At 43.7% G+C, this 27,411-nt stretch overlaps 1 protein-coding gene across 1 annotated transcript in view; it reads left to right on the top strand.

Annotated features, from left to right (window-relative positions):
* nid2a (nidogen 2a (osteonidogen)) overlaps positions 1-27,411 on the top strand; it is a 99,126-nt gene that overhangs the window by 24,355 nt on the left and 47,360 nt on the right. The window contains exons 4-15 of the mRNA XM_080720865.1: positions 790-891; positions 1,300-1,439; positions 2,253-2,379; positions 2,987-3,355; positions 4,361-4,451; positions 10,147-10,186; positions 10,766-10,875; positions 11,778-11,911; positions 14,305-14,416; positions 16,332-16,532; positions 18,247-18,474; positions 26,837-26,983. Of these exons, the coding sequence (XP_080576991.1) occupies positions 790-891; positions 1,300-1,439; positions 2,253-2,379; positions 2,987-3,355; positions 4,361-4,451; positions 10,147-10,186; positions 10,766-10,875; positions 11,778-11,911; positions 14,305-14,416; positions 16,332-16,532; positions 18,247-18,474; positions 26,837-26,983 (1,801 nt within the window). The remainder of the gene's footprint in view (positions 1-789; positions 892-1,299; positions 1,440-2,252; positions 2,380-2,986; positions 3,356-4,360; positions 4,452-10,146; positions 10,187-10,765; positions 10,876-11,777; positions 11,912-14,304; positions 14,417-16,331; positions 16,533-18,246; positions 18,475-26,836; positions 26,984-27,411) is intronic.

The following is a 27,411-nucleotide window of genomic DNA, read 5'->3' as shown; positions in this document are numbered from 1 at the left end:
TACCCATAACAATAAGTACAATAAATACCAGGCCAGCTTACAGGAATATTCAGACTGCTAGGGCATTTCGCTCGGAGCAAAGGACAAATAACATCTTGGTATCAAGACGACTCCTCGCACAGACTCAGCAAGGCCATACCTAACAGTGAATATAAAGAAAACAGCCCACAGCAACCAGTGGACACACTGCTCCTAATTTGCGTCTTTATCTTTTTTTTGTTTTGTTTTTATGGAAATACCGTCGCTGTCTGGTAGAACACTATCGCCTATGAACTATGAAGTAGGGCATTCCTTTATGGAAAAAACATAAATACAGAGATACAAGACTTCTGCCCTACATCGAATATATGTTTTATTCCTTGGATGGCCTGCCACCAGGGGCGTCACAAGAGGGGGTGAAAGTGAGACTGAGTTACTAGGGCTCAAGGTGGAGGGGCCTTAATTATTTTATACTTTAGCTATTGAAAAACAGCAGATATACAAGCTCACAGCACGGCACCGAGTGCCGTGCTGTGAGCTTGTAGATCTGCTATTTTTGAAAAGTCTTTGAATATCTTTGACCCGATCTTTGACCCGACTTCTAAATCCTGGTGGTTCTCAAACTTTTTCACATCAAGGACCCCCAAAATTACCGGACCCCCCCCCCCCCCCCCCCTCTCTCTCTCTCTCTCTCTCTCTCTCTGGGACATCGGATTCGGATCTCCGTGCCGCTGGATTTTCAGGCCGTCGGAATATTGAGATTTAGCCGTTTTGCTTAACCATTTCCTCTCCTCTCCCCTCTGTCTCCAGGTGAATACGTTCCAGGCAGTGATAGCCTATGACGAGACGGACTCCTACGCTCTCTTCCTCTACCCTGAACATGGCCTGAACTTCTTTGGAACGCGACCTAAGGTAACATATTTGCTCAAGGCATTTGCTGGGTGTTATCCTCAATGATGTCATATTGTGAACGTGCTAATATATCGTCACTGTCAGGCAGCAACCAAGTTTCAAATTTGTACGTTTTCTCGTAAAGCAAAGCCCTGCTTCACCATACAAGACCGTCGCACAAGACTAGTGAAAATAGCAGATCTACAAGCACACAATTGCGAGGCGTTGTGTGCTTGTAGATCAGCTATTTTCACTATTTTAAATCTTTTTTTAAATGATAAATAAAAAACGAACGGTTTTGGACATACAAGGTTTACACCCGACAACGACGATATAATCGTTTAAAAAATTGCAGTTTTTCTGTATTTATTTACTATCCAGTTGGTTGACATTATTTGATCAAGGCGTTCTTCGTCTCCTCTTGTCCAGGAATCATACAACGTGGAGATTGAGCTGCCTGCCAGAGTGGGTTTCAGCAGAGGGGAAGTCACGTTCCTGCTCTTCTCCCGCACAGAGGGACCTCACTACAGCGTGACCACCGACCAACAAAGTGTCAAAAACCTCTACCAGTAAGTTGATCGTCACTCAAATAATTACGATTAACGATTTAATTGTGTATTTGTTGTTGACAATTACTTTTCTGTTTGGCTTTTAGGCTTTGAAGTTCACATGGCAATCATGACACATAACCTAAATATACAAAGAAATTACTGACATTTGACAATTGTATACTACTAAGGAGTAGTTCACCCTCAAAATTACTTTTTTTTAATTGATTACTCATGCCATGGAGACTTGAGTTCAATTATATTTTTTTGTATTTGTTGCATTCCTAAGACAATAATTTGATTACAACAAATGTACCCCCAAATGCATTTGGGTCCCCATCCCGAATCAATAGGGGTACATTTAATATAATACATTTTTTGTCTTAGGAATGCGACAAATACAAACAAATATTATTGAACTCAAGTCTCCATGCTGTGAGTAATCAATAGAATAAATGTCATTTTGGGGGTGAACTGCTCCTTTAAAAAAGAACATTGATAGTGGAAATAGAGGATCTGCAAGCTCATGCGACGCGTTGTGAGCTTGTAGATCTGCTAATTCCACTACTTTTTTAATGCGTTTGTAACTATATTATTTCTCAACACGGAAACGATTATCACGATTACGCAAAATAATTGTGATTACCTCAAATAATTGCGATCAGACAATTATGTAATAATTGTGACAGCCCTACTAGCTATAGTAATAGTGTTATAAAAAAAAACAGACTGCTGAATTAAGTTTTAACTCCAATCTCTCTCTCTCTCTCTCTCTCTCTCTCTCTCTCTCTCTCTCTCTCTCTCTCTCTCTCTCTCTCTCTCTCTCTCTCTCAGGGTTGGGAACACAGGAGTTCCAGGTGTTTGGCTGTTCCACATCGGTAACCGTTATTCCTTTGACAACATCGTCCCTGCATCCGTGGGCGGCCTTCTGGCCACACCTCCCTCCAGAGGCCTCTCCCAGGTATTTAGGACTCTGTACTTAAATTTGCAATCAACAAGTTTGATGTCCTACCTGGGATTTGAACCCGGGTCCAGCATGGGAGACCAAACTTGTATTCCTGTTTGGTCAGGGAAGCATCAGTGCAGTACTACTCATAAACCAGTAGGTGTCCAATCCAACAAACGGGTATACATTTCTCAATGGAGTAAGGAGAACACCCTCAACCACTGCAGATATCCTAGTTATAATTGGCTATTTAAGCTTAGTATGGCGACGGCATACTATAAAATCTTACTTTTTATGCTGGAAAGCATCTTCAGACTCACAAAAACCCTATTCAATCACCTACAGTCCACCTACAGTTGGAGCTGAAAACTGCCAATGATCTGGTCTGTTTGGTTATCCATACCGTGAGCGAGAGAATCTCGTTTGTCATATTAGTACTATTCATTGTTTGTAGCCCCTGCTCAAAAAAAGCCCGCTCCCCCATAGCCCCCCCAGTCACAATTCTCTGGAGTCGCCGCTGCCTCCAAGAATCAAGAGACGTGTCTTTGACCAGGACATTCTGTGTCCTCCTTCTATGCCTGCTAGTAGTCTGACCCCTCCTTGTGCTTTGTCTGACCCCCAGGACTCCACTGCTCCAGAGTACGCCGAGTTCGAGGAGGAGTACGACAACACTGACAACGCCTTCGACCACGAGAACCCAGAGGAAGACGACTACCCCGTGACACACGGAGACCCCGAGTTCCTCCAGCCTGCCGCGCCCGCCGGCAACGATGTCCCCGAGACCCCCGAGCCGGACGTCATCCAGACCCCTCCTCCCCCTCCCTCCCCCGCGGCGGGATCGGACTCGGTGGCGAACGGCGGCCTGGACGACGAGGTCCCCAGGCCGCTGACCCCTGAACCCAGGCACGAGTCGGGACCCTCGGGCAGGAATTATGCCCCTCCTCCCCCGGAGCCGGCCAGCCAACCAGAGAGAGGCATTACAGAGTCGCAGGTACAGCCAACCCCACCAGTCTTGTTTTACTCTACTTCTCCGTGATTATGAGATGTGATTGTCATCGACCCCCAAAAGGCCTGGAAACCATGCAGGCAATTTACACGTTTACATCACGCTGAAGAATGCTCAGAGTGCTGGCATTTATTTGTCTTGTAATTTACAAAAGTGGTGTGTCGTCTCGCAACATGAGACTAGTCTAGTAGTACGGTGCCATGGCGTTGGACTGACATCTCATTGTTCCTGCATCCCATTAGTCAGAATCTGGTCATGTTAACCTCAAATCCTATGCCTAAACCTAAACCTAACCTCAGTAAAACTATGCCTAAACCTTACGCTAAAACCTAACCCTAACTAAATTAGGACTAATGAGATGTAGGACTTATGGGCAGTCCCCTACGTACGTGGTAAGGTGGAAACAAAACAAAACAAACTGCATTGCAGAACCATAGTATGCAAAGACTTTGGGGCGGTCCTTCCTTCGTGTTGGGATTGTATCTCTGGTCAGTTATCACATAGTCTCGCGAGGCCAGACTGTTGCCTCCGCGATTTGGGCAAATGCTCCCGGCATACAGTCTGGCAAACGGAAATAAAAAACGATGAGTGCGAGATAAAGCGGATGTGACGCAACCGCTCCCTTGGTGCAGTAGCAATAACATGTCCTACTGGAAGCGTTATGTCTCCTTTCAATATTTTTTGGGGCATTATTTTGTCTTTCTCTGGTGTTATTGGTGTTACCTCCATGATGTTTTCAATGCACCCATAACAAGAATATGCCGCTCGAATAACTTTGTCTGACCTATTGTGTTTCTGTTATGTTTCCAATGGGACTACAGTTCAGTGCAGCAGCGGCTACTTCCGATACTCGCCGTTCGGGAGCTGCCGTTCCAGACTCTATATAGCATTCGGAGATTGTGTAATAGTTGTCTGGCTACGCGAGACTAGTTATCACTAGAGCATCAGCCACGTCCGTTCTCACCATTCTACTACACCCCCCTGTTCTAGATTCCCTTGGAGGTCGTGGACGTGTACCCTCCGAGAAATGACGGTCACGTCGTCAGCGTGGACGAGGACGACGTCAACTTTGACACCGGAGGTAAGAGAGAGAGAGAGAGAGAGAGAGAGAGAGAGAGAGAGAGAGAGAGAGAGAGAGAGAGAGAGAGAGAGAGAGAGAGAGAGAGAGAGAAAGCGTTGTTTTGTGCATAGATGTGTTGTGTGTGTGTGTGTGTGTGTGTGATTGGGGGGGCAGCATTGGCCATAACCTGGGGCAGTGGTTCTCAACCTGTGGGTCGGGACCCCCAGGGGGGTCCCCAGACGATTAGCTTAATGTGAAACGTTGTTTTCTCACTCAACAGTAAACAAACCGACATAAAGTTTAAGTGTATAGAGGGTATCTGCACATTTCTTAAGTGACAATTTAAGGACGTTTTAATACCTCTAAAATGACAAATTAAACATTGGCCAAATTGTCAAATATTAGAGGCAGAAATTGTGAAAATAGCAGATCTACATGCTCACAACGCCTCGCGTTGCGAGGCGTTGTGAGCATGTAGATCTGCTATTTTCACAATAGAACCGTGTTATACGAAATGTATTGCCTCCACTCTACGTGCTCGTCAGGGTGCGGGTGGGGGTGGGGGGGGGTCCCCAGTTAAAATATGATTATTTTGGGGGTCGCGTCCTGAAAAAGGTTGAGAACCACTGACCAGGGGTCCCTATTCTTGGCATGTCATTATAGGTGAGCATCATGTTGATCTGTAAGGTCATGCATATAGGATTTCCCCTCTAAGCTCACTCCCAAATCACTTAAGCTCCACCCGCTTTGGACGCTATCATCCGATATTCCTCGGCGATTATCACTTCTTATCAGCTGGATAATATGGGCTAATAAGACGTGATAATCTCCGATGGTATCTGATGATAACATTGGAATCAGGTGCAAGCTCAGCCCCTAATGTGCTCAAACCTATAGGTGACACCCTTTCCTTATGCTGCATCTGAGGAGCTGCTTGGAGGCCCACCTCACAATAGTGTGGTTGTGCTGTGCAGCTTGTGCACACGTGTGTGTGTGTGTGTGTGTGTGTGTGTGTGTGTGTGTGTGTGTGTGTGTGTGTGTGCGTGTGTGTGTGTGTGTGTTGCTGTGGGTGTCTCTAATTCCCCTGTAGAATGAGGGAATGCTCGGCTCTGATCCCCCAACAGCTGTCTGCCAAAAACAGGAAGAGAGGAGAGGAAGAGAGAGAGAGAGAGAGAGAGAGAGAGAGAGAGAGAGAGAGAGAGAGAGAGAGAGAGAGAGAGGTGGAGCGGGGGGGAAGGTAGTGCAAATTAGAGCAGAGTTGAATGAAGGGCTGTGCTCTGCTAGACGTATATAATACTGTACGTTGTTGCCGTCGCGCAGAAACCTTGTATGTCCAAAGCCGTTCCTTTTTTTATCATAAAACATTTATAAATATAGCTTTTAGATAGGCCAAGGGTCTTCAAAAGGGGATCCGGGACCCCAAGGGGGTCCTCAGAGTTACAACAGGGGGTCCTCCAAATCTTTGTGTGATAGAAACTACTTTTTTCTCCTTTTTTATATGAACCACTTGAACTCTAGTGTCCTTATTCTGAGAACTTTAGACAAAAATAGCAGATATCCAAGCTCACAACGCCTCGCAGCATCGGCTATTTTTTTTTTTTTTTTTTTTGAGTGAAAGGTCAAGTTCATTAAGTATTGACGGTTCAAGTGGTTAAATATCTGAAAACACAAATTGACATAAATCCAAAACATATTGATGATTGTGCTGTCAAACAATGAAACTATATGGAATCTATGAACAGGTTGTGGGGGTCCCTGCTTCATCTCTCTCTCAACTAAGGGGTCCTTGGCCTGAAAACGTTGTAGACCCCTGAGATAGGCTATTCTCACGATTCTTGTGCAGCACTCCTGCATAATGGAGTAGGGCCTTGATTTACAAACATACAGAGGTGAAACGTGGGAGATGCGAGGTTTCCTGCCCGACTGCGGCGATACATGTTTTGGTGGGCGTTGAATGAACCCTCTGAACTCTGAGCCAACGGTACGGTAACAATGATACTCAGCTCCTACAGCCTGAATGTTGCAAGAGGAAGTTGGAACAACAGTGTTATTGCAATACGCTAAGTGGATGAATGACTTTTATTATAGTCAAGTTTAAAGGGATATTTCACTTTAAAAAAAGAAAATCTTATCATGCTATTGTCTAATCAGGCTTTTGGGAACACCCAGGATAGTTTTTGAATTTCTTCATCCAGTATTTAGATATTTGATATTCATTTCCCCCGATTTTCCCCCCTCCAGGACCTTCCTATACAAACCTATTATAACTTCAAACTCCATTAGATTCAATGAAAACAACTGTCCTTCTTTTCTCGTGACTCCTGACACCCTCCGAATACGTGAGCAGGCCGTGTTTTTTCGATAACTTTTCATACATTTTTTACATTTTTTTATTGTATTTAATAATTTTCATGTCCCCAAAGGATTAATAGAAATCAATGAAAAGGACCGTTGTTTTCATTGAATCTATCATGGTTAAAATGGAGTTTGAAGTTATAATGGGTTTGTATAGGAAGGTCCTGGAAGGGGGGAAATGGGGGGAAATGAATATGAAATATCTAAATACTGAATGAAGAAATTCAAAAACTGTCCTGGGTGTTCCCAAAAGCCTGATTAGATGATAAAATGACAAAACGTTTTTTTGAAAGTGAAATATCCCTTTAGCTCCTGTTCTGTCAGCCACAAAGCGATGTTAGTTACTAGAAGTGTCAGTGAAGTCAGATGAGAGTCAGTGTTGTTTTTTGACCGCACATTTTTATTGTTTTAGTCATAGTCTTTTGAATAAAATGTCTTTTAGTTTTAGTCATAATTTAGTCACCCGAACAGTTTTAGTTTTAGTCTGATTTTAGTCGACTATATCATAAGTAAGCAATTTACCCCGAGTGAGAGGACATTATGCTCTGATAATGTCCTGTGTTAGGGTGTTATCGGACGAGGCGAAGCCGAGTCCGATAACACCCTAACACAGGACATTATCAGAGCATAATGTCCGACCCCGAGTGGTAAATAGCTTTTCTACCACTTTTTCCCTTATACATGAAAGAAAACACATAGTTGTAACTTGCAAGGATCTTAAGTTACAATCATTATTGCCTATAAAACTTCCGCGAGACAGCAGATAGTTCCACCAACAACATCTTCTACTCACCAACAGATGGCGCCAACTCCATACTAATCCATGCGTCTAGCTTACAGCTAAGCTAACGTCAGTTAGAAGTACCGTTCCGGCCGTAAATAGAGGCTGTTCGCTTCCAGAAAGGCATAGGTTCAGAGAAAAGGGGCTTTAAAGTTGGCGGATTGCATTGGATCCAAATAAATCGGCGACTATAGCATGCACGTTAGTGAACATAGGACCGTTGCCACGGTCATTTGTTGGTTGGGGGAAAGGTGTTCCGACTACCTCCTGAAGTCCCCGGATGTACACTGAGGCTCATTGATCTCGGACAAGTCCACACACAACTTTGCGGCAGTAGTTCTCTCATAACCTCCGGAATTTAGCCAATCAGAATCCAGTATTTGAACACGTGACTCGAAAAAGTGGTAGAAGATGTATTTTGGCAGGGGTTGATGGCATCGTAATGACTGATTTTACACTTGGTTGGGTGCTGAAAATAGCCGATCTGCAAACTCAGTGTGCAACACCTGATAGCAACCAAACATAAAATGACTGTCTTCTCCACCAGTCCTTCCCTAACGTTTTAGTCTAGTTTTAATTTTGTTGACGAAATTGTCAATATATTTTTTAGTCATCATAGTTTAGTTTATCTACAAGCTCACAATGCGTCGCATTGCGACGCATTGTGAGCTTGTAGATCGGCTATTTTCAAATGGACAAAATGTATAGGGCTGAAGAGATTAATGTACCTGTATGTTTTATAATGATATTCTAAATCTACAAAGTAACTAGTAACTAAAGTTGTCCAATATCGTAGTGGAGTAAAAGCACAATATTTGGATCCGAGATGTAGTGGAGTAGAAGTAAAAGTATTGGAAATTGGAAATACTCAAGTCAAGTACAAATACCTCAAAATTGTACTTGAGTACAGTACTTAAGTAAATGTACTTAGTTACTTTACACCACTGCACATAGTGTAAAATGGGGCCTATGTGTATATTGGAAGGCCCCCGCAGAGGTGCACAGATTACAGGCTGGGAACCAACCACCCTGCTAGCGAGTGGAATGCCAGAGCCCAGCGCAGCCCACTCCATTAGACTTCAGAGTTAAGAGTGTTTTTACATTAGGTTGGAACATTTACTTTTTTTACAATGCACATATGTCTATATAGAGTTCAGTGTGTGTGTGTGTGTGTGTGTGTGTGTGTGTGTGTGTGTGTGTGTGTGTGTGTGTGCGCGTGTGCGTGTGTGTGTGTGTGCGTGTGTGTGTGTGGGAGAGGAAGGGGGAGGGGGGGGGGGGGGGGGTCGCAGACAACAGCTGTGTTCTCTCCAAGCTGTGTCTTGACGTGTGTGCGTGTGTGTGTGTGTGTGCGTGTGTGTGTGTGTGTGTGTGTGTGTGTGTGTGTGTGTGTGTGCGCACGTGAGCGTGTTACCGCTGGCCACATGTTTCCGGTCGTCCTCTTTCTCTCCTCCTCTCCTATCTCCGTAGGGATGGGACGTTAAGCGATATTATCGTTTATCGCGATAAAAAAAACTCTCACAATGATCGTATCGTGGAGATTTGATTTATCGTGATATCGTCCTCCGTCATGCACTGGGATCAATTCACCTTTTATTTGCCCAGCTGCATACCCGGTACCACTTAAACCCTCTATTGGTAAAACGTACTTATAATATACGTACTCGATAAAGACTTCTTTCTCACTCTCTTTTACTTAGAGGAGAAGGCCTTTTGCACACCTACAAGGACAGGTGCGTTGGAACAGAGACGTAGACGAATGGAGAAGAAGAGTCCCGCACACTGTCTTCACTCACAATAATTTTATTACAACAGATGAAGGTCTGAACGACCGAAACGTTGTAATAAAATTATTGTGAGTGAAGACAGTGTGCGGGACTCTTCTCACTCTCTTTTACCAAATCTCTTTGCCAAAAAATAGCCGATCTACAAGCTCGGCTATGTGAGCTTGCAGATCGGCTATTTTTTGGCAAATGTTCCACCCCAGGATAATGGATTTTGATTATCGCGATAATATCGTAAATTGCGATTTCTTTGGTCGCAATAATCGTGATTTGAAACTATATCGACCGATCCCTACATATCTCCCATGTCCTTATTTGTCTCCCCTCTGCCGCTCTCCTTTCATCCAAGCCCCTTGTTTTTTCATTTACCTGCTGACCTTTTTGTTGCAGCGGTTCCCAAACTTTTTAGCCCAAAACAGAAATGAGACATTTTCCCAGGACCCATCCCAAACTAGTGAAAGCAGCAGATCTACAAGCTCACAACAACGCAGCACGAAGCTTGTAGTCACTACTTCTTAAACATCTGTGTTGTAATTTATGGACTTTCTTAGATTTTTGTATACCGTATTTTCTTTTGTTCATGACATTCTTTTGAAAAATCATGATTATTATGATTTTTTTATTCATGATTTCCGTCTTCTTTTTTCCTTCTTTTTTAATGTTTTGACATTTACTCGTGACCCATGAAAATGTGTCTGCGACCCAAAAATGGATTCCGACCCAGTGTTTGGGAACCAGTGTCTATTGTCTATGTATTGACCTCTCTCTCTCTCTCTCTCTCTCTCTCTCTCTCTTACAGTGATCCAGTACAGTACGGAGAACAAGGAGACGTGTGCGAGGTTCGAATGACATCATCTCCTATTGACATTTTTGTGCCATTAACTTATTCCTTACGTTTTTCATTCATTCGTTCATTCACTCACTCATACTGGTTGTTCTGGTCTCATGTAGGGCTGTCACAATTATTACATAATAATCGTCTAATCGCAATTATTTGACATAATCGCAATTATTTTGTGATAATCGTCATAATCGTTCAGATGTTGAAAAACGTTTATATATGTTCAAACATTAAAAAAAAATAGTGGAAATAGCAGATCTACAAGCTTGTGACCTTGTAGATCGGCTATTTTCACTATCAATGTTTTTTTTTTGTACAAAGTTGTCAAATATGTCCTTAATTTCTTTGTATATTTAGGTTATGTGTCATATCTTCCATGTGCAACTTCAAAGCCTAAAAGCCAAACAGTAATGTAATTGTCAACGACAAAAAACACAATTAAATCGTTAATCACAATTATTTGAGTGACAATTAATCGTCATGTAAAATGTCGTAATCGTGACAGCCCTATAGTCACATGTTGGTGTACTTATCGGTCCATTCCGTCCTCCGTCTCGTTGTTTCTGAATGGCTCCAGGTTCCAGCAGCAGTGTTCCCAGAATGCATTGTGCACCGACTACGCCACGGGCTTCTGTTGTCACTGTCAGCCTGGTTTCTATGGCAACGGAAGACACTGTCTACCTGAGGGTAAGTACGCGCGCACGCACGCACGCACGCACGCACGCACGCACGCACACACACACACACACACACACACACACACACAAACTAAGATGGCTATTTTCCAAGTTTAAAAGGCAATATAAAACTAGGGATAGAGCTGTAAACAAGGGTAGCTCGATAACCCGATAACAGATTTATTGAGTACCCGGTATCAATAAGCTTTGGGCTTATCAAGCTTGTTATCGAGCATAGCGGCCCATGATGTCATGTTTAAACAATCAAGACAAGAGGCGATCAAGAAATGATTACAGTACTATCCATAGTATAAACCATTTAACACTTATTGCACACCAATGAATGATATCAAAACCTCGACCAGCTGTCCGTCAGTCTGTCTGTCACACGTCACACTTTTGCCCTGCTCATATCTCTGCAACCGTTGCCCCGATCCATGCCAAATTTTGCATACACACTCCTTGCCTGCCAAACCACCAATCAATTCTCACGTGACCCTCTTCTAGCGCCACCATGAGGCCGATTCTTGTAAAACACATTTATGGACACAGCTCCTACAATTTTTGCCCTAAAATCCCGCAAATCGGCACACAGTATGTCTAGACTCATGTCATCAACATGGATCTGTCCCATTTAGCGCCACCTTCAGGCCGATTTTTTTAAAACACATTTTTGGACACTGCTCCTACACATTTTGCCCTAAAATCACGCGGCGACCCGACGGTCGCTTATCTCCCGATTAGGGAGTCTTACTGGTTATATTTGTTACGCTTGTCAATTGTGATCTTCATAGATTGTGGTCAGCAACAAACTCACAGTCACAACAACTGGCCAATAAAAAGAGATCGGGCTCCATCCCTACATAAAACTCTTATGATTTGATGTGTGTAAACGCCGTCTCCTCTCCCCAGGTGCTCCGCAGCGGGTGAGCGGCAAGGTGACCGGAACGGTGTCGGTGGGTTCGACTCCCGTGGACCTGAACAACATCGACCTCCACGCCTACATCGTGGTGGGAGACGGACGGGCGTACACCGCCATCAGCGAGGTACGAAGCCCGTCAGGCTAGGTCTCTCATATCGTCGCTGTCGGGGCAGAAACCTCGTATCTCCAAGTTTCTTTTGCCAAGTTTTTTTTGCAAAGTAATGCCCTGTTTTGTCATACAAGGCCGTTGCACAAAAGTAGTGAAAACAGCAGACCGGCTGCAGATCGGCTGTTTTCACTAGTTTGAATCATTTTTAAAACGATGAATACAAAACGAACGGTTTTGGACATACAAGGTTTCCACCCGACCGACAATATGTTTCCTTGGTTAAAGGAGAGTTTCTGGGTAAAGTCGACCCCCATACCTCTTTAAATGTCTTCTTACAAGCTTGCAAGATGAGACACCCCATAGTCAGACACCCCATAGTCCCAAAGAAGCATTATATTCCATTTTTGATGGAAAGCTTCTGTTTTCGACGCTCGTTCAGCTTGAAATCCTGCCGTCTCACGCGGGACAACAGGAGGCGCGTTCCCGTGCCCCTGCTTTCTACAGGTTACTGTTGTCCCGTGAGAGACGGCAGGATTTCAAGCTGAACGAGAGTCGAAAAGAGAAGCTTTTTGACAAGTACGGGGAACTGATACGGAGCGAAAATTTTTACTTTGAAGCGAGAAAAATAACCGGATTAGAGATTGAATGAACGCGGTCCATTATGGAGCTGCAATCAAAAATGGAATATAATGCTTCTTTGGGACTATGGGGTGTCTGGACCATCTTGCAAGCTTCTAGGAATTTAAAGAGGTATGGGGGTCGATTTTACCCAGAAACTCTCCTTTAAGGCGCGTACCAACCGGATTTGATTCCCGGAGCCTGCCTGACCTTTGCTGCATGTCATTTCCAGATTCTCTCTCCCTGTTTCCTGTCCCCCTTCACCGGGGACTATAAATAAAGGCAGGAAAAGGCCCAGATGTATTTGGAAAGAAGGGCTTTTAATACTTATTAAGCAATGTCTTCACACATGTTGACAGATCTTCTGTTCTGGAGGTCGCTGGCACCAAATCTGTTCAATTTGGGGGTTCTTGGCACGAACATGTGTGAGAACCACTGGCTTAACAACGCATGTGTAGTCCTTTTACTATGAACACAATGAATGTGTTAGTGGTTCTACGAATGGGCTGTGAATAGGGATGGGACGATAAGCGATATTATATCGTCCTCCGTCATGCACTGGCATCAATTCACCGTTTATTTGCCAAGCTGCATATCGTCGTTGTCTTGTATGTCCAAAACCCTTAGTTTTAAAATTATCATCTAAAAAATTAACTAAACTAGTGAAAACAGCCGATTTACAAGCACACAACGCCTCGCACCGTGAGGCGTTGTGTGCTTGTAGATCTGCTGTTTTCACTACTTTTGTGCCACGGCCTTGTATGATGAAGCAGGGCTTCATCATACACAATTGAAACTTGGAGATACAAGGTTTCTGCCCGACAGTGACGATATACGTTCTTGATACAGTCTTTTATTTTCACTCTCGACCAAATGTCTTTGCCAAAAAATTTCCGAACTGCTTATAGATCTGCTATTTTTTGGCGAATGTTCCACCCCAGGATAATGGATTTTGATTATCTCGATGATATCGTAAATCGCTATTTCTTTTGTCACAATAATCGTGATATAAAATGTAACTCTGAGGTCAAATGGAACCAGTTCCACTCTCAGAGTTATTGGGGATCCTTTTCGAGAAGCACTTTGCTAAACAGATCAATTTGTGCCTGCCTTGGGAAAAGCATGGTTTAACCCTCTAAGGCCCGCATTAAGAAATACTTGAAATAAAAAATTGAAAAAAATCAGATGGTGTTGTAGGAGTCCTATTCAGAGGAAAATGTAATGTTTTTTTCAAAAAAATGTTTTTGTAAGATTTTATAGCCATAAATCAAAAATCATAAATCATGCTCTAATTTACATATGGGGGATATTTTTCACAATAATAACATATGTACATGTTCTAGACATTCTAATGATCACCAAAAAAAATAGTACAGGCATTTTACTTATGTTTTTGTGAGGTATAGCTTCCATGAAAAAGTGAGATGTTGTTCGTCAAAACTCTGGAATTTCAGCGGGTGTGGCGGGTGTGAATGTCAGCCCCTGTGGGGGGTATTTATATGCAAATATTGTGGCCAATGGCATTGTAATACTAAACAATAGAATCCAATGGTGGTGTTTAGGTGGTAGGGGGAGCTAAAATAAAATGATTTAAACCTTTTTTTGGATAAAATACAAACGTTGTACTATTACAACCGTGGGCCTTAGAGGGTTAAGAAGTTACGTAAGAGAAGTCAAGTATTGTTGACTTTGCATTCTTTCTGCTTCTTCTCCACCATTCTTTAATTCCCCAATCTGTCATAACCAATCCTCTAACCTCCCGAACGTTCTCCTCACTGCCGATTGGTCAGGTCCCCGAGCCAGTGGGCTGGGCTCTGATGCCGGTCGCACCAATAGGAGAGCTGTTCGGCTGGCTGTTTGCCTTGGAGCTGCCCAATAGCCAAGCGGGATTCAAGATCACTGGTAAGCAAACTGTGTGTGTTTGTGTGTGTGTGTGTGTGTGTGTGTGTGTGTGTGTGTGTGTGTGTGTGTATGTATGTGTGTGTGTGTGTGTGTGTGTGTGTGTGTGTGTGTGTGTGTGTGTGTGTGTGTGTGTGTGTGTGTGTGTGTGTGTGTGTGTGTGCGTGTGTGTGTGCGCGTGTGTGTGTGCGTGCGCGCGCAGTGGTGTAAAGTACTGTACTTTTACTTGTATAGTTACTGGTTACTTTGCAGATAAAACATACATAAACCACTTTAGCCCTATTTTATAGCAAGGCTATTTGAAAATAGCCGATCTACAAGCTCACAACGCATCGCACCGCGACGCGTTATGAGCTTGTAGATCTGCTATTTACAAACCGTTTGTACTTTTACTTTTGGTTAAGTACATTCGGATACGAATACTGTTGCCCTTGTACTCAAGTACATTTCGAATTCCGGACTTTACTTGTAGCAGAGTAATTCTACATTGCAGTATTGATACTTTTACTGAAGTATAAAATGTGAATACTTTTTACACCACTGTGTGTGTGTGTGTGTGTGTGTGTGTGTGTGTGTGTGTGTGTGTGTGTGTGTGTGTGTGTGTGTGTGTGTGTGCGTGCACGTGTGTACGTGTGCACGTGTGCGTGTGTGTGTGTGTGTGTGTGTGTGGACATGAGAATGTTTGTGTAGGAGTTTTGTTTGGTTGGCCGTTTGCCTCAGCATTAACCAACAGCCAAGCAGCTTTCAAAATCAGCGGTAAAGATTGTTTCTGTGTGTGTGTGTGTGTGTGTGTGTGTGTGTGTGTGTGTGTGTGTGTGTGTGTGTGTGTGTGTGTGTGTGTGTGTGTGTGTGTGTATGTGTGTGTGTGTGTGTGTGTGTGTGTGTGTGTGTGTGTGTGTGTGTGTTCAGTCTCCCAGCCAGCTGTGTTGTCTCCTGGGATGTGATGTGATATGAAGCCCTTACCTCCCCTCTGTAATAGGAAGCAGCTGTGTGTGTTCGTGTGTGTGTGTGTGTGTGTGTGTGTGTGTGTGTGTGTGTGTGTGTGTGTGTGCGTGTGTGCACATGTGTGTGCGTGTGCGTGCACGCTCTTACAGATGTAACCATTGTGTAAATATAAAAAGCAACAAGTCCCACTTTTAATGAATGTTACGGCACACCACTGCTGCATCATTACTCTGAACATAGATAGATAGATAGATAGATAGATAGATACTGTAGATAGATAGATAGATAGATAGATAGATAGATAGATAGATAGATAGATCAGGGGTCTTCAACAGGGGGTCCGGGATCCTAGGGGGTCCTCAGAGTTACTACAGGGGGAAACTTTTTTTTCTCCTTCTTTATATGAACCACTTGAACCCTAGTGTCCATATTCTGAGAACATTGGCCAAAAATAGCTTTTGGGAACACCCAGGACAGTTTTTGAATTTTTTCATTCAGTATTTAGATATTTGATATAGATTTCCCCCATTTTGCCCTCTTCCAGGACCTTCCTATACAAACCCATTATAACCCCTCATTTCTCACATGACCCTCTTCTAGCGCCACCATGAGGCAGATTCTTGCAAAACACACTTTTGGACACTGCTCCGACAAATTTTGCCCTAAAATCACGCAAAACGGTACACAGTATGTCTACACTCATGTCATCAACATGGATCTGTCACATTTAGCGCCACCATCAGGCCGATTCTTTTAAACACATTTTTGGACACTGCTCCTACAGATTTTGCCCTAAAATCACGCAAAGCGGTACATACACAGTATGTCTAGAGTCATGTCATCAACATGGATCTGTCCCATTTTGCGCCACCACCAGGCCGATTTTTACATGCGACCTGACGGTCGCTTATCTCCCGATTTAGGGAGTCTTACTGGTGATAAAGAGCTAACTGTTGTATTGATCTGTCAACAGGCGCAGAGTTCACTCGCCACGCGGAGGTGATCTTCCACCCCGGCCAGGAGCGCCTGTCCGTCATGCAGACGGGGCGGGGCCTGGACGACAACAACCACCTGACCGTGGACACGGTCATCAGTGGCACCGTGCCCTTCCTGCCCCCGGGGGGCGCCGTCACCATGGAGCCCTTCAAGGAGACCTACCAGTTCTACCCTTCAGGTAAAAACTCTGTCCTCTGTATCTGTGTCCTCCTCTCTTAGGTCTTAGGGTGCGTTCACGCTAGGGCATTCACCAAATATTCGGAGATTCGAATATCAAAGTCACTATTCGACATGGTTCACCGAAGCCGAATATTCCAGTACGGCCCATTCTGTCCTATTGGTTGGTGGTTGAACCCTGCCCCTTTGTCTCATCAAGGCTATTCCCAGCAGCCTGGCTGCTCCTAGCAGCTGGCCTACAACTTATCTGATGAAAACCTTATGGAAACCTTTTGAAAACCTTAAGCTTATTAGGAAAGCTTAAGGGAAGCTTCCCTTAAGCTCAAAATATGTGACTTCCATAGGGAATGAATTGAACGGAACCTTCTCCCCCCCCAGGTTTTTGATAAATGATAAAACCTACATGTGTGTCGGCGGCCTTAAGCTGTTTGCACTAGGGATGGGACGATACGCAATATTATCGTTTATCGTGATAAAAAACACTCACAATAATCGTATCGTGGAGATTTTAATGTATCGTGATATCGTCCTCCGTCATGCACTGGGATCAATTCACCTTTTATTTGCCCAAGCTGCATATCCGATACCACTTAAACCCTTTGGTAAAAGGTACTTATAATATACGTACTTGATACAGGCTTTTTTTCACTCTCTATCAAATGTCTTTGCCAAAAAATAGCTGATCTACAAGCTCACAGATCTACAAGCGTTGTGAGCTTGTAGATCTGCTATTTTTTGGCAAATGTTCCTCCCCAGGATAATGGATTCTGATTATCGCGATAATATCGTAAATCGCGATTTATTTTGTCACAATAATCGTGATATGAAATGTTCATATCTTCCCATCCCTAGTTTGCACACTGCTGTGTTTTTTTTTCTCGTTTTTATTCTGACAACTGCCAAAAATAGCAGATCTACAAGCTCACAACGCCTCGCAGCTTAGATTGACTAGCCTAACATAATAAGGGAAACATAATAAAATCTGCAAACTAAATTGTTATCAAGAAATGTATTCACCAATGTGTTTCTAAAGGTGTGTAATAATATGTACTAAAAGGTTGAAATTCAACTCTCGGGGGAAACTTCATAAAAAAACTGATGAAAGTTTGTGTCCCATTAACTCATTTAGTGCCCCTGAAATTAACGGATTATAAAGTCCACGACGCCACCTTCAGGCTGGCATCACCGCCGTTATCTTATTTTGAAGGCCAGAAGTCCACAGCGCAATCACTTCCGGTCTGACGTCATCGGGTCGTGCGCCGGAACCGATCGTTCTCCACGTGGAGTTGTGTAATGGCCGACCGGGAGCTTTTATAACTTTGTAACATAAGCGAGCATCTGCCTCCATCCTAGCTTCTAAAGTGTAGTTTTGAGATAATGGACATTAAAGATGAGATCCCCCGTCCACCTCAATGTTATGGATGGGACTATTTTGTGCTTGTGGAGCCGTGATGATGCGAAATCAATTAACTTTACTATACAGGAAAAAAAAAAACACAGAAAATAAATATGCTTTAAGTAGCATGTGAGGGGTCTAACTTGGAATGGAACAAAAACACAAATCAGTTTTTTTATGAGGTTTCCCCCGGGAGTTGAATTTCAACCTTTTAGTACATATTATTACACACCTCTAGAAACACATTGGTGAAGAAATGTCTTGGTAACAAATATCTTATAAAAACTCTGTCTGTCTGTCTGTCTCTCTGGCCGTCCAGTGGCGACCTCCACCTCGGTGCGCGAGTACTCGGTGGTGTCCGCCGAGCGCGGCTCCGAGTCCTTCTCCTTCCAGCTGCGCCAGAACGTCACGTACCGCGACTGCCGCCACCACCACCGGCAGAGCCCGGAGACCCTGCAGGTCACCATGGAGCGCGTGTTCGTCATGTACGTCAAGGAGGAGAGGATCCTCCGCTACGCCATCACCAACAAGATAGGACCCGTCGGAGGTAACTGGCACACGCACACGCACGCACGTGTGCTCACACTCATGCGCACGCACACACTAGGGCATTAACGACTTGTGGTTTTTGCCAGTCGACTCGTCTCAGTAAAAAGTTGAGTTGAAGTCGACTTTATCGTTTGATGACGTCATCACATCACACACGACCCCCCCATAATTTTGGGGGGTCCCCAGATGATAATGTGCAACATTGTTTTCTCACTCGACTGTAAACAAACCAACATAAGGTTTAAGTGTACAGAGGGTATCTGCACATTTCTTAAGTGCCAATTTAAGGACATTTTAATACCTCTAAAATGACAAATTAAACATTGTCCAAATTGTCAAATATTAGAGGCAGATATTTTGAAAATAGCAGATCTACATGCTCACAACGCCTCACATTACTTAAGCGCTGTACTTAAGTAGAGTTTTGTGGTATTTGTACTTACTTGAGTAGTTCCAGTTCTCCGTACTTTTACTTCTACTCCACCTCATCTCAGTGGCAAATAATTGTACTTTTACTCCACTACAATTATTTGAAAACGTTAGTTGCTAGTTCAGGCCGGGTATCCCAGCTCTACACCTGTATCGCTCTCTCTCTCTCCCCCACACAGACACACACATTCATAGTGTAGTGTTCTACAGTCCTCTGGCCTTGCTCTCCTGACTAGAATGTAGTAGAAGATGTAAGCCATTCCAGCCGAGACAGATGGCGAGAGAGAGAGAGAGAGAGAGAGAGAGAGAGAGAGAGCATCGGGACAAGCTTGTGGAGGCATAGAAATAATGCTGAAATAGAAAGCTACCGAAAGAGGCGTGCACACTTTTTCCAACGACCCTAAGCACAACGGTGGGGGCGCGGGGGGGCCGCAAGGGAAAGGAGCGCTTGTTTCCGGTGATGGCGACGGAGGCACGCCGTCTCAGGCGACCATTAGCCACGTGAGATAGAATAGTAAATCTTTTTGGCACCTCCACGCGGTCCAAGTGAACACAGCGAAGCGCTCCCTACTTCCTTGCCCATCACTGGCCCCCACCGTTGTGCTTTGGTTCGTTGGCAAACACCAGGTCACGATTATGACATTTTCATGACGATTAATTGTCACTCAAATAATTGCGATTAACGATTTAATTGTGTTTTTTGGCGTTGACAATTACATTTCTGTTAGGCTTTTTAGGCTTTGAAGTTGCACATGGTAGATATGACACACATAACCTAAATATACAAAGAAATGACTGACATATTTGACAACTTTATACTTAAAAAAGAACATTGATAGTGGAAATAGCCGATCTACAAGCTCACAACGCGTCGCGATGCGACGCGTTGTGAGCTTGTAGATCTGCTATTTCCACTATTTTTTTTTTACTTAAAAAAAAACCATATACGAAGATTTTTCAACACGGAATTGATTATGACGATTATGAAAAATGATCGCGATTATGTAATAATTGTGACAGACCCAGAGACGGCCGAAAGAAATGGAGAGAGAGAGAGAGTGACGGGAAGAAAGAGGCAAGAGTCGGGGATGAAAGAAAAGAGAGATAGAAAGAGAGAGAGAGAGAGAGAGAGAGAGGGAGAGGGCAAAGCTGAAGTCTCAAGACAGTGTTTCTCTGTTGAACCGACACCAGGTTCCTGTCATCCACGCGTCAACGCCTAGATTAAGGTTACGATGACACGCCGCTGCACACACTCAACCAGACGTTCACGTGCACTTGCTCACGCACGCACACACACACACATGCACAGAGCACAGCTGGAAGAGCTTTTCAGGACCAGAGGTTTTGTAAACACGGCCTAAGTGGTGAGTGTGCGTGCACGTGTGCACGTGTGGGGGGGGAGGGGGGGGGGGGGACTTGTGCTCTCTGGGAAATAATATCCCGTCCAATGACAGGTTCGGCTGAAGGAGGGGGGCGAATAGCTGCCCAGTGATGTCATGAGAATCGGTGAGAGAGAGATAGAGAGAGCGAGAGAGAGAGAGAGAGAGAGAGAGGCATCGTTTACTACATCTGTGTTTTTAATATACATTGTTCAATTACCTATGTAGTACATAAAGTTCAAACATTGCGCTAGGGCTGTCACGATTTAATTACATTTCACGTGACGATTAATCGTCACTCAAATAATTGCGATTAACGGTTTAATTGTGTTTTTGTGGTTGACAATTACATTTCTGTTTGGCTTTTAGGCTTTAAAGTTGCACATGGCAGATATGACACATAACCTAAACATACAAAGAAATTACTGACACATTTGACAACTTTACACTTAAAAAGAACATTGGCAGTAGCCGATCTACAAGCTCACAACGCGTCGCGATGCGACGCGTTGTGAGCTTGTAGATCTGCTATTTCCCCTATTTCTTTTTACTTTAAAAAAGATATATATATACGTTTTTTCAACATGGAGTCGATGACGATTATGAAAAATAATTAGACGATTAGACGATTATTATGTAATAATGGAGACAGCCCCAGAGATGATTATGCGGACGCGGTTTGACGTTTGACAGCAGTGTTTTAGCAGCACGGTTTAGCGTGTGAAGCTCCTCGAACGTAAACAACCCCCACCGAGGGAGTCAGAGATAGTGCAGGAATGGAGAGAGTGAGAGATGATAGTGAAGATGGAGAAACAGGAGATTTAGATTAGGTCTTCAACAGGGGGTCCGGGACCCCTAGGGGGTCCTCAGAGTTACTACAGGGGTCCTCCATTTCTTTGTGTGATAGAAACTTGTTTTTTCTCCCTTTTTTATATTAACCACTTGAACCCTAGTGTCCATATTCTGAGAACTTTGGCCAAAAATAGCCGATCTACAAGCTCACAACGCCTCGCGCTGCGAGGCGTTGTGAGCTTGTAGATCGGCTATTTTTAGGCAAAGAGGCTTGGTGTAAAGGAGAAAAAGAGCTGACTAAGTACAGAATAAAAGCTCAAGTTTATTAAGTATTGACGTTTCAAGTGATTAAATATCTGAAAACACATTAACATGAATCCAAAAGACACTGATGATTGCGCTGTCAAACGATGAAACAATATGGAATCTATGAACAGGTTGTGGGGGTCCCTGCTTCATCTCTCTCTCAACTAAGGGGTCCTTGGCCTGAAAACGTTGAAGACCCCTGAGATAGATGCAACTAAAGAGAGACATAACAATGACAGAAAGAATGTGTGTGCGTGTGTGTGTGTGGTAATCGTTGCATATTTAGTCGCAGCTGTTGTACTAAGTTTCTGGCACTGTTGCATTAAATGTTTTTGAAATACTTTAACTTCCATATCTCGTCGCCGTCGGGTGGAAACCTTGTATGTCCAAAACCGTTTGTTCTGTATTCCTATGATGCCAGGGGGCACAAATCTCTTTTATGCCCATATATGGAGATATGGAGATCCCTGTGATGCCAGGGGAACAAATCCCTTTTATGCCCATATATGGAGATCCCTGATGTCCACAAACCCTGATGTCCACATCACTGTGATGCGACCTCGCCCAGGTCGCTTGTCGCCCTGAGGCGTCTTAATAGTACCGTAATTGCTGGACTATAAGCCGCACCTCAATATAAGCCGCACCAGCTAAATTTAGAACAAAAAAACAAATGTTTACATATATAAGCCGCACCTGACTATAAGCCGCAGGTGTCCTTCCTGCTTCATGCTAGAGTGCCCCTGGTGGCCGTTAGCTGTATAAATCTATATATAAATCCTTGTTAAAGACCATTGTAAAACTAACTAACTGTCCGTTAGCTGTAGAAATCTCGATATAAGCCGCACCGTTGTATAAGCCGCAGGGTTCAGAACATGGGAAAAAAGCTGCGGCTTATATCCAGCAACTACGTAGTTAAAGCATAGAATAATGGTTAATTAACACCTAACAGCTCTCCACTGAGCGCTCATCTGAGCAGCCCATCTGCTGGACGAATGCAGAAAAGTAATTTCCGCCTCAGGACGGACACAATGCTCCTTTTTCATTGGCTTTCCTTTTTTACCACCACACCATCTGTGAACACACCTGCCATGCACTGTGGCCATTCTGATGGCTCCGTTGTTGCGGGGCCGGAATGTGCTCATATCGCCGTTGTCGGGTGGAAACCTTGTATGTCCAAAACCGTTGGTTTTGCATTTATACTTTTAAAAATGAACTAAACTAGTGAAAATAGCAGATCTACAAGCACACAACGCCTTGCACCGCGAGGCGCTGTGTGCTTGTGGATCTACTGTTTTCACTACTTTTGTGCGGCGGCAGGGCTTTACTTTGCGAAAGAAGGTACACATCTGAAACTTGGAGATACGAGTTTTCTGCCTGACAACGACGATATACTGATGCACGGCACACACACACACATATACATAAACACATACATTAGATGTGCACACACACGTGTGCGTGTGTGTGCACACACACACGCGCGCTCATACGTGATCTTGGCTTAGTTAAAAGCGACAGGTGGGAAACGGCAGACATCGCTTTGATGGCGCGTGTGCGTGTGTGCGTGTGTGTGTGTGTGTGTGTGTGTGCGTGCGTGTGTGCGTGCGCGCAGATGCACTCCACTCCCTCTCCCTCTCTCTAATTATCCCCCAGTTAAAGCAATCTTTCCTCCCATCCCTCCATCCCTCTACCCCTCCTCCCTCTCATCCTCCCTTCTTCCCAGCAATAGTTCTGACTTTGAAGAGTCCTTCCTCTCTGTCTGTCTCTCTGCGTCTCTCTCTTCTTCCTATCTTTCAGTGTTGTAAAGTAACTAAGTACATTTACTTAAGTACTTAAGTATAATGTTTAGGTATTTGTACTTTACTTGAGTATTTCCAAATTCCAAACCCTTTCTTCTACTCCACTACATCTCAGATCCAAATACAGTATTGTACTTTTAGTCCACTACATTTATTTGAAAACTTTAGTTACTAGTTACTTTGTAGACATAAATCATAATATTATAAAATATACATGAACCACTTTAGCCCTATTTCATACCTAGGCTTTTTTGAAAATTTCTACAAGCTCAGCGTTGTGAGCTTGTAGATCTGCTATTTTCGGTACTTCATAACACTCTAAACTAAGCATAAAAAAGGAAATACTGGAGATGTGGTGTGGATTTCTACACAGAGAGGACAATTATTTCAACATAAGATGCTGCCTTCAAGTTCAGGAGAGTTTGGACAAGGCAATTCTCTTGAATGCTGCCTTCAGGTATGGCATGGAAAGAGGGCATTTGCATTTCTTTCACCATAGTGAAAACTGCATTCATGGTCTGGAAAGGGCACTTTTTACAGACGGATACAAGGGCAGGGGCTCAAGCCCCCTTTGATGTGTAGGTGTGCACGTGCCTGCTCTCAGTCATTCTCTCTCTCTCCTCTCGTCTGTCTGTCTGTCTCTCTTTCTGTCTGTCTCGCTGTCCCTCTTGTTTTTTTTATCTGTCTTTGATAATGAGCCAAAATTGGTCCGTGGCCGCAGGAGATGGAAACAAGCTGTGTGTGTGTGTGTGTGTGTGTGTGTGTGTGTGTGTGTGTGTGTGTGTGTGTGTGTGTGTGTGTGTGTGTGTGTGTGTGTGTGTGTGTGTGTGTGTGCGTGCGTGTGCGTGCGCGCGCGCATGTGTGTGTGTTGTCTGTGGTGTCTGTGGTTTGTTTGTGTGTGTGTGTGTGTGTGTGTGTGTGTGTGTGTGTGTGTGTGTGTGTGTGTGTGCATATTTGTGTGCACATACGCACATGTGTGCATGTGGTGTCTGTGATTTGTGAGTGCATGTGGTGTCTGTGTGTGTGTGTGCGTGTTTGTGTGTTTACAGTGCAGTCCATTGCAGTGTTTCCTGTTGCTAACCCCAGGGACACACAAGTGCGAGTGTTTGTCGCACACGCACACACACACACACACACACACACACACACACACACACACACACACACACACACACACACACACACACACACACACACACAGACACTTCACTCAGACACACACACGCAAAGCAAGGGGAACTGTGATGGCCCAGTGGTCAATGGTCATCCTCTCTCTCTCTCTTCCTCTCTGTACAGGGGTGTCGCACCACATTCTGGGCCCTGGGTACAAGTATTCACTGCGGGCCCCCCATGAATGTTCTTCATAGAGGGAGGGGGTTCAACCCATTTAGACTGGGAACGCTTTAACTATTGAAACATAGCAGATCTACAAGCTCGCAGCGCGGCACCGAGCTTGTAGATCTGCTATTTTTTGAAAAATCTTGAAAAGCCTTTGAATATTTCAAATCTACTATTTATTTATATATATTTCAACCTACAGTATGTTTCTATATCGGTTGTGCTCAAATCTTTTTCATGTGAAGGACCCCCAAAATGATATGTATTTGGCCACGGACCCCCATCTCAAAATATTTAGTTCCAGGGACCCCCCCAGAAGCAAAATTTGAGTTACCGAAAATGTCCGCCTAAAAAAATAAATAATAATACACACGTTCAAAGATTTGCACACATTTTCATGACTTTTCAAATATAGCAGATCTACAAGCTCACAGCACGGCACTCGGATTATAAGAGAGATAAAAGAGTCATAACATGAACGGAATCATTGACCGACTCCGTTGAAATCCAAGCCGACAAAGTTACTTTGATGTTCATTTTCGATTAGGGATGGGACGATAAGCGATATTATCGTTTTTCGTGATAAAAAAACACTCACGATAATCGTATCGTGGAGATTTAATTTATCGGGATATCGTCCTCCGTCATGCACTGGGATCAATTCACCTTTTATTTGCCGAGCTGCATATCCAGTACCACTTAAACCCTCTATAATTGGTAAAAGGTTCTCATAATATACATACTTGATACAGTCTTTTTTTCACTCTCTCTATCAAATGTCTTTGCCAAAAAATAAAAAAATAATCTACAAGCTCACAATGCATCGCAACATGTTATTTTCAATCCATTCCAGTTTGGTCCTTCTCTCTCTCTCTCTCTCTTTCTCTCTCTCTCTCTCTCTCTCTCCCTCTCTCTCCTAGCCATATGTTGAGAGTTAAGAATGTGCATTGAGTCACTTCCACAGAGATGACCCCCCCCTCACACATGCATTTGGTTAGAACACACCGGACTAGTCACTTAACCGCAATTCAGGGGAATTTGTCACACTTCGTTTTCATATTAAATCACCGTCCGGTGGGGATGTCGTCGCTGAATTACATGGCAGTTCCTGTAAGAAACAGCGGTGGCTTCTGAGGATAGGATTGGCATTCCCTTTTTCATCCATGTTGTTCCTATAGGCTGGCGGGATAACAGTTAAAGGACAACTTTGTTTTTTTACAACAAGGGTTCATATTTTAGAAGAAAAAGTGAGTGTTAAAATGTTTTCATTTGCTTAGTTCTATTGTTTTATCGCGTTTACCGTGCTAAAATGTGGGGGCATGCGTACGCATGGGGGCATGCGTACACGTGGCTAAATATGTCTTTTTAGACACAATAAGCCAGCAGTTTCTTTATTTCTATTTACAGTAACACTTCTAGCCCCCATAAGTCACATCCAAATGAGCCAACCATGAAAGGTTGCGTTGTATCTTGGGAATGGGCTTATTCTGTGTGAAATGACATATTTAGCCACTTGTACGCATGCCCCCAACCACTGAAATAAGAATCTCTAAAACAATAGAAAGAAGTCAAATAAATTTTTTTAACACTCATCTTTTACTCATCTGTTATTTAAAATATGAACCCTTGTTGTAAAAAAAACTAAGTTGTCCTTTAAGACATCCACTCATGTAGGTCTGTGCTAGGAACTCACATGTCGTTGCTGCAGGCAGTCTGTCTTCACTCTGCTTTATACCAGTCTGGTGCTCACATGGCTATGTTTAAACCAATGAACAGCTACCTTGGTACCAGATATCACAAAGGAAAACTTCACATTATACACCATCATATGTGATACAGTGAAGACTAGAGCCCGACCGATGCCATGTTTTTTGACCGATGCCGACGTCTTCCGATGGAGAGTGCTAGACCACCGATTGCTGATGTTTAACCAATGTTTTGTAATAATCTAAAATAATAATAGATAGCCGAAATTTCAAAAACCTCTTACCTTCAAAAACTCAATCTGAATGGAATCCTGTAGCGTGCGGAGCGCCGGCCTTTTCAACTCGGCTAGTGTGAGCGCGTTTAGATTATCTGGTAAGAGAATCTTAAACGATTATCCTGTAGTGTTTCATCGCGCCTGATGATGTAAGACCAGCTTAAGTGTTTTGTTTGTGTGAAATCTAGATTGAATTCCTGTGCAAGTCTCACAGGGATCAAGAGATAAGAAAAATCCGAAATACAGTTTGCTCTGCTTACAGAACTTCATTTCTATGCTTCTTTTAATGTCTCTCTCTCTCTCTCTCTCTCTCTCTCTCTCTCTCTCTCTCTCTAGTGGAGCCCACAGAACCAGAGCTGGTGAACCCGTGCTACTCCGGTGCCCATGACTGTGACACCACGGCCCAGTGCGTCCCAGAGGAGGGGGTCAACTTCCAGTGTCAGTGTGCGACGGGCTACAGAGGAGACGGACGCAACTGCTATGGTAACGCTGTCTGTCTGCCTGTCTGCCTGTCTGTCTGTCTGTCTGTCTGTCTGTCTGTCTGTCATTTATTTGTTTTCTTCCAAAAAGTGTTTTCACCCAGTGTATGGTCAATGTCGGGTGGAAACCTTATATGTCCAAAACCATCCTTTTTTTTGTAATTTTTTAAAAGACGATTTAATACAGCGAAAATAGATATGCTGTTTTTGCTGCTTTCGTGCAACACTTTGGAATGATGAATTGGGGATTTCATCCACGAAGAAAAACATACACGTTTGAAACTCGGACATGCAAGGTCTCTGCCCGACAGTGACGATATGAACACGCGCATGCACGCACGCACACGCACACACGCACACGCACACGCACACGCACACACACACACACACACACACACACACACACACACACACACACACACACACACACAC

Source organism: Nannobrachium achirus (assembly GCF_963921795.1).
Source record: "Nannobrachium achirus genome assembly, chromosome: 24".
Lineage (NCBI taxonomy): Eukaryota > Metazoa > Chordata > Actinopteri > Myctophiformes > Myctophidae > Nannobrachium > Nannobrachium achirus.
The sequence above is the reverse complement of the archived record's forward strand: the minus strand, read 5'-3'. Positions and strand labels throughout refer to the sequence as shown.